The 3994-nt window shown below is 59.9% G+C and overlaps 1 protein-coding gene across 1 annotated transcript; it reads right to left on the reverse strand.

Annotated features, from left to right (window-relative positions):
- Positions 1-2076: 2076 nt before the first annotated feature.
- Positions 2077-3471, reverse strand: GPRIN2 (G protein regulated inducer of neurite outgrowth 2). The gene has a single exon (XM_040970515.1). It carries the CDS (start codon positions 3469-3471, stop codon positions 2077-2079), a length of 1395 nt encoding a protein of 464 aa, XP_040826449.1.
- Between the last annotated feature and the right edge of the window lie 523 nt (positions 3472-3994).

Consider the following 3994-nt stretch of genomic DNA (forward strand, 5'->3'; position numbering starts at 1 on the left):
GGAGTATAGAAGTGGCATTTGTTCAGTGCTAACTCTGATCGTTCAGGATTCTGAAGGAGGCACTGCTGGCAACCCCATTGTACAGATGGGCAAGTTGAGGCTCCCAAGGTTCAAACTCCAACCTCAGACCGCTAGACTGCAAGGGCCCACTCCCAAGTTCAAAGCACAAAGACCTGCATGGGAAGATACCCCCAGAAATCCCTCACGGAGTAAGAAGCCAGCACACTGAGGGAGTTCTCAGTGCACCTGACCCACGGGTGATGTCACAGCCTGCTCTGCTTCCCCACCAGCCCTGGCTCAGCCCTGGTACAGTGACCTCAAGGCAGCAGTAACACCCATTCTAGCTGGCATGAGCTACTCGCCTATTGTGGTACAGCAAGAAGTCCCCCGATCCTTGCCAAGGCAGGGAGCCCTAGAACTCCCAGAGTTTATGCTCAAGACAAAACAAAAATCAGAACAAGCCAGGACCAACGCCCCTTCCCTCCTGGGGCCTGGCAAGGCTCTGCTTGTGTTTACTTTGAATTCAAAATTAGACATAGGCAATTCAATCCAGGGCCTCCCAGAGTGGGGCTGGGAGGGACCCAGAAGTCTGGCCAGGCAGCTGGAGGTTGGCAAATGAAGCCAGTAGCCAGCGGTGCCCTCTGACAGGCGTCAGGCCTGGTGGAGGGGAGGGACATCCTGGGGAGGAGGGGAGAAGGGAGAGGAATGGGGGTTCCTGTCAGATTCAGAAATAAAGCTGCCCTCTCTCCAGGCAGTTCAAACTGTGAGATCAGCACCACCCTGCAAACAGGCAGTTTGTCCCGTCCTGCACTGGGTCTTGCCTGGCCTGTCGCCCCAGGTGACAATGACGCATGGGCCAACCAAAGCATCAGAACTTGCAGAAAGTGACAGAGCAGAAAGTCTCTTGCCAGAGTGGGTTTCTGCTGGCAGCCACACCTTGCAGCCTCTCCCCTGCCCTGCCCTGTCTGCCTGCCCTCCCTTGTCCTAGGGAGGGGCCTCACCCTGTGCTTGCTCAAGCTCAGCCTCCTGGAATTCCTGCTTCCAGGGAGAGAGGAAGGGAGAGGGAGAAAGCCCCCAGCCTTAGACACCAGCCTATGGCTGCACCAATCATTCCTGCATCTGCGAAGACCAGAGGCTAAGGAGGGAAGCAGCTTGGGTCAAGTCCTGAATAGGACCAGGTGGCAGGCCCTGACTCCACCCTGGTCGGTTCCGCTTGGGATCCTACACACTGGGTCCTGGCACACTCCCATGTTTCACAGGCTCTGAAAAGTCTTTGGGACATTAAGTGAAGGTGTGCCAAGCCGCTGTTGCCTCCATTGTGCCCATCAAGTCCCCTGGTCCCACTGTCAGGTCACATAGATGACCCACCAGATCTGCAGGTGGCCCTGCCAATTCCCCCAAGGCCGGAGTCCCTAGGCTGCCATTGCCTCCTTCTCTGGTCTCAGCTTCCTCTGTCACTGGGAGTAACTCCAAAAAGAACAAGGTAAAATGGTGCAATTTCAGGCACTGTAATGCACGAACTAGTAAGTGGGCCCCGCCCTCCTGATACGTACAAGCTCCACCTCCTCTCCCACCCTGTCCCACAGAATCTAGCTCCACAGTCTTCCTGTGGCAGGTGCTGCAGAAAAATGCTCTGGCTCAGTGAGATGTGGCCTTAGAGCCCAGCCCCATTGACTTCAGTGGTCCATGCTGGCTGGCAGCTGCCAGGGCCTGGTCGGATGCCAGTCGTGCTGTCTTTGCTGAGGCAAGATGCTGAGCATCAGAGTCTGTGGCACATGGAAGGCCTTCACCAACGTCCACTGCCTTCCCCAAAGACCAGGGAGGTCCCCACCCTGCCAATTCCTTATTCAGGCTGCAGCACAGGGCGGCCGCTGCTATGTGTGCTGAAGTGGGGAAAAAGCAGCCTGAACAGAAGGCAAAGCATTTTATATTTTCCAGGAACTTTGGGGTCTCCCTGCCCCAGCCTTTGGAGCCTGGGATGTGCAGAGATGTGGCTCTTGGGAAATCCAGCCCTTAACCCAGCCTAGCCAAGGTCCTGCACACATTCGGGTGAGAAGCGTGGGTCCAGGCCAGCTCTCACTCAGGGGCTGCACCCGAGCAGCCGCAGCAGCTGGGGCGCCGCAGGGACTGCATGACGGCCCGCAGCGGCCCCCTGCGGCCTTCAGCAGACAGGCTGTCCTCGCTGGCAGGTGCCCGCTGCAGCTGTTCAAACTGCATCTCTAGGTGCCTCTGGATGGCCACGCCCAGCACCTCGGGGTCCACTGCGGCACCATACACTTCCCATGTCATGCCCTCGGCATCCCACCGCACATCCCGCACTGGGGATGGTGCCTCCTCCAGGCTGCTGGATCCCACAGTTACCTCTGGGAACATGTGCAGGGCCCCTGGGGCCTCCAGGGATGGGCTTGTGGCCACAGCCTTGCAGGCTGCCACAGGAGCCACCTGCACCCCAGCATCCTGGGCTGGCAGTGGAGGTGGTGGTGGTGGCAGGGACATTGGTGCAGGAGCCAGGTCGCTGGTGGAGGTCATGGTCCACACATCTTTGGTCCTGGAGCCAGGCTCTGTGGTTAAACCAGGGGTGCCCCAAGGGTGGGCACAGCAGGGGAGCCCCGCAGGCAGCCGGCAGTGGAATCTCACTCCGTGATGCTGAACCTGCAGGCCCGATTCACTCACAGATGCTACCAGCTTGGGGAAGGCCAGGAGCCCTGTGGCAGGCAGGGCATGGCAGCAGCTCCCAACCCCAGCCTCTCTCACGCTGCAGAGGAGAGCTGCTGGAGGCAGGGCGTGGCAAGAGGAGGCAGCGACCGGCTGTCCAGTGACTTTGGGCTCAGCCTGGTCACTACTGCAGGGGTTGGCTTTGTCCCCCAGGTCTAGAGGCAGCACCTGTGCCTGGCTCTCCCCCAGCACCCCAATTGAGTTAGAAATCCCAACCTCATCAGCCAGGTTCCTCTCCAGGCTTAGGGGGACCTCGCCACCTGAGCCAGGAGCAACATTAGACGGCAGCTGAGCAGCGTGGACGGGTGAGCTACCAAGCGCTGAGCAGCTGAGGCTGGCTGTCCGGGCAGTGCCACCGTGTCCCCGGGCCTGGATGCTGCGGACCAGGTCTGAGTGGCTCCTCTGTATTGCAGCGGCACTGGGAGTACGAAGTCGGACAAGGTCCCCGCTGCCCATGGTGGACACGTTGCCCACAGTGCTGCTTCGCCAGTGGCCCCTGCCACTGGATGGTGGCCGGGGGCTGGAGGATTGTGTCTGCTCCATGCTCTCTGCCTGGCAGGCCTCTTCCTCTGGAGTCTGGCTACTGGCGCCAGCCTTGCCCGACTGCCCACGCCACACGGTACTGCTGGCACTCTTGCGGAGCTCCGGCCTCTGCCCCTGGCCCTCACCCAGCAGGCTGGATGAGCTCCGGGACAGCGGCTGTGGGCGGGGCATCTGGGGTGCCTGGGCACCAGGGTCAGGCGGGCTGGAGCTCATGGCTGCCTGCAGGAGAGAGAAAGCAAAGGAGTGAAATCGAGTTGGGTGCCAGCACCTTGGGGTCAAATCCATACCTAGCTGTCTGGTCAGAGCTGCAAGTCAGGCAGCAGCAGGACGCCAAACCACTTCAGATCAAGGTCATGACAGGGCACACACAGGGACACCCAGGCAAAGCCCTAACAACCAGAGCTTGGCTACAGTGGGAGGGGCCTGAAGACTGCCCACATGCCAGCTGTAGGCTCTGGAAGGGAGAGGGAACCAGAAGCAGAGGCCCTGGAGGTGGGGCCACTGCACTAGGGAGCTGTCCTCTTAAGCCTGGTGCTGGGGACCAGTGCCATGGCACTGCAAGTAAAGCCACCGCCTGTGATGTGCCATCCCATGTGGATGCTGGTTTGCTGGCTGCTCCACTTCCAATACGGCTCCCTACAAATGCACCTGGGAAAGCAGCAGAGGATGACCCAAGTGCTTGGGCCTCTGCACCCATTTAGGAGACCCTGAAGAAGCTCCTGGCTTCAGACTGGCC

The sequence above is a fragment of the Ochotona curzoniae genome, unplaced genomic scaffold, assembly GCF_017591425.1.
Source record: "Ochotona curzoniae isolate NIBS_2020 unplaced genomic scaffold, NIBS_Ocur_1.0 scaffold_4763, whole genome shotgun sequence".
NCBI classification, from domain to species: Eukaryota; Metazoa; Chordata; class Mammalia; order Lagomorpha; family Ochotonidae; genus Ochotona; species Ochotona curzoniae.

What these genes read in the sequence shown, in the direction of transcription:
- GPRIN2 (XM_040970515.1), bottom strand. Translation starts at nt 3,471, where the DNA reads ATGAGCTCCAGCCCGCCTGACCCTGGTGCCCAGGCACCCCAGATGCCC.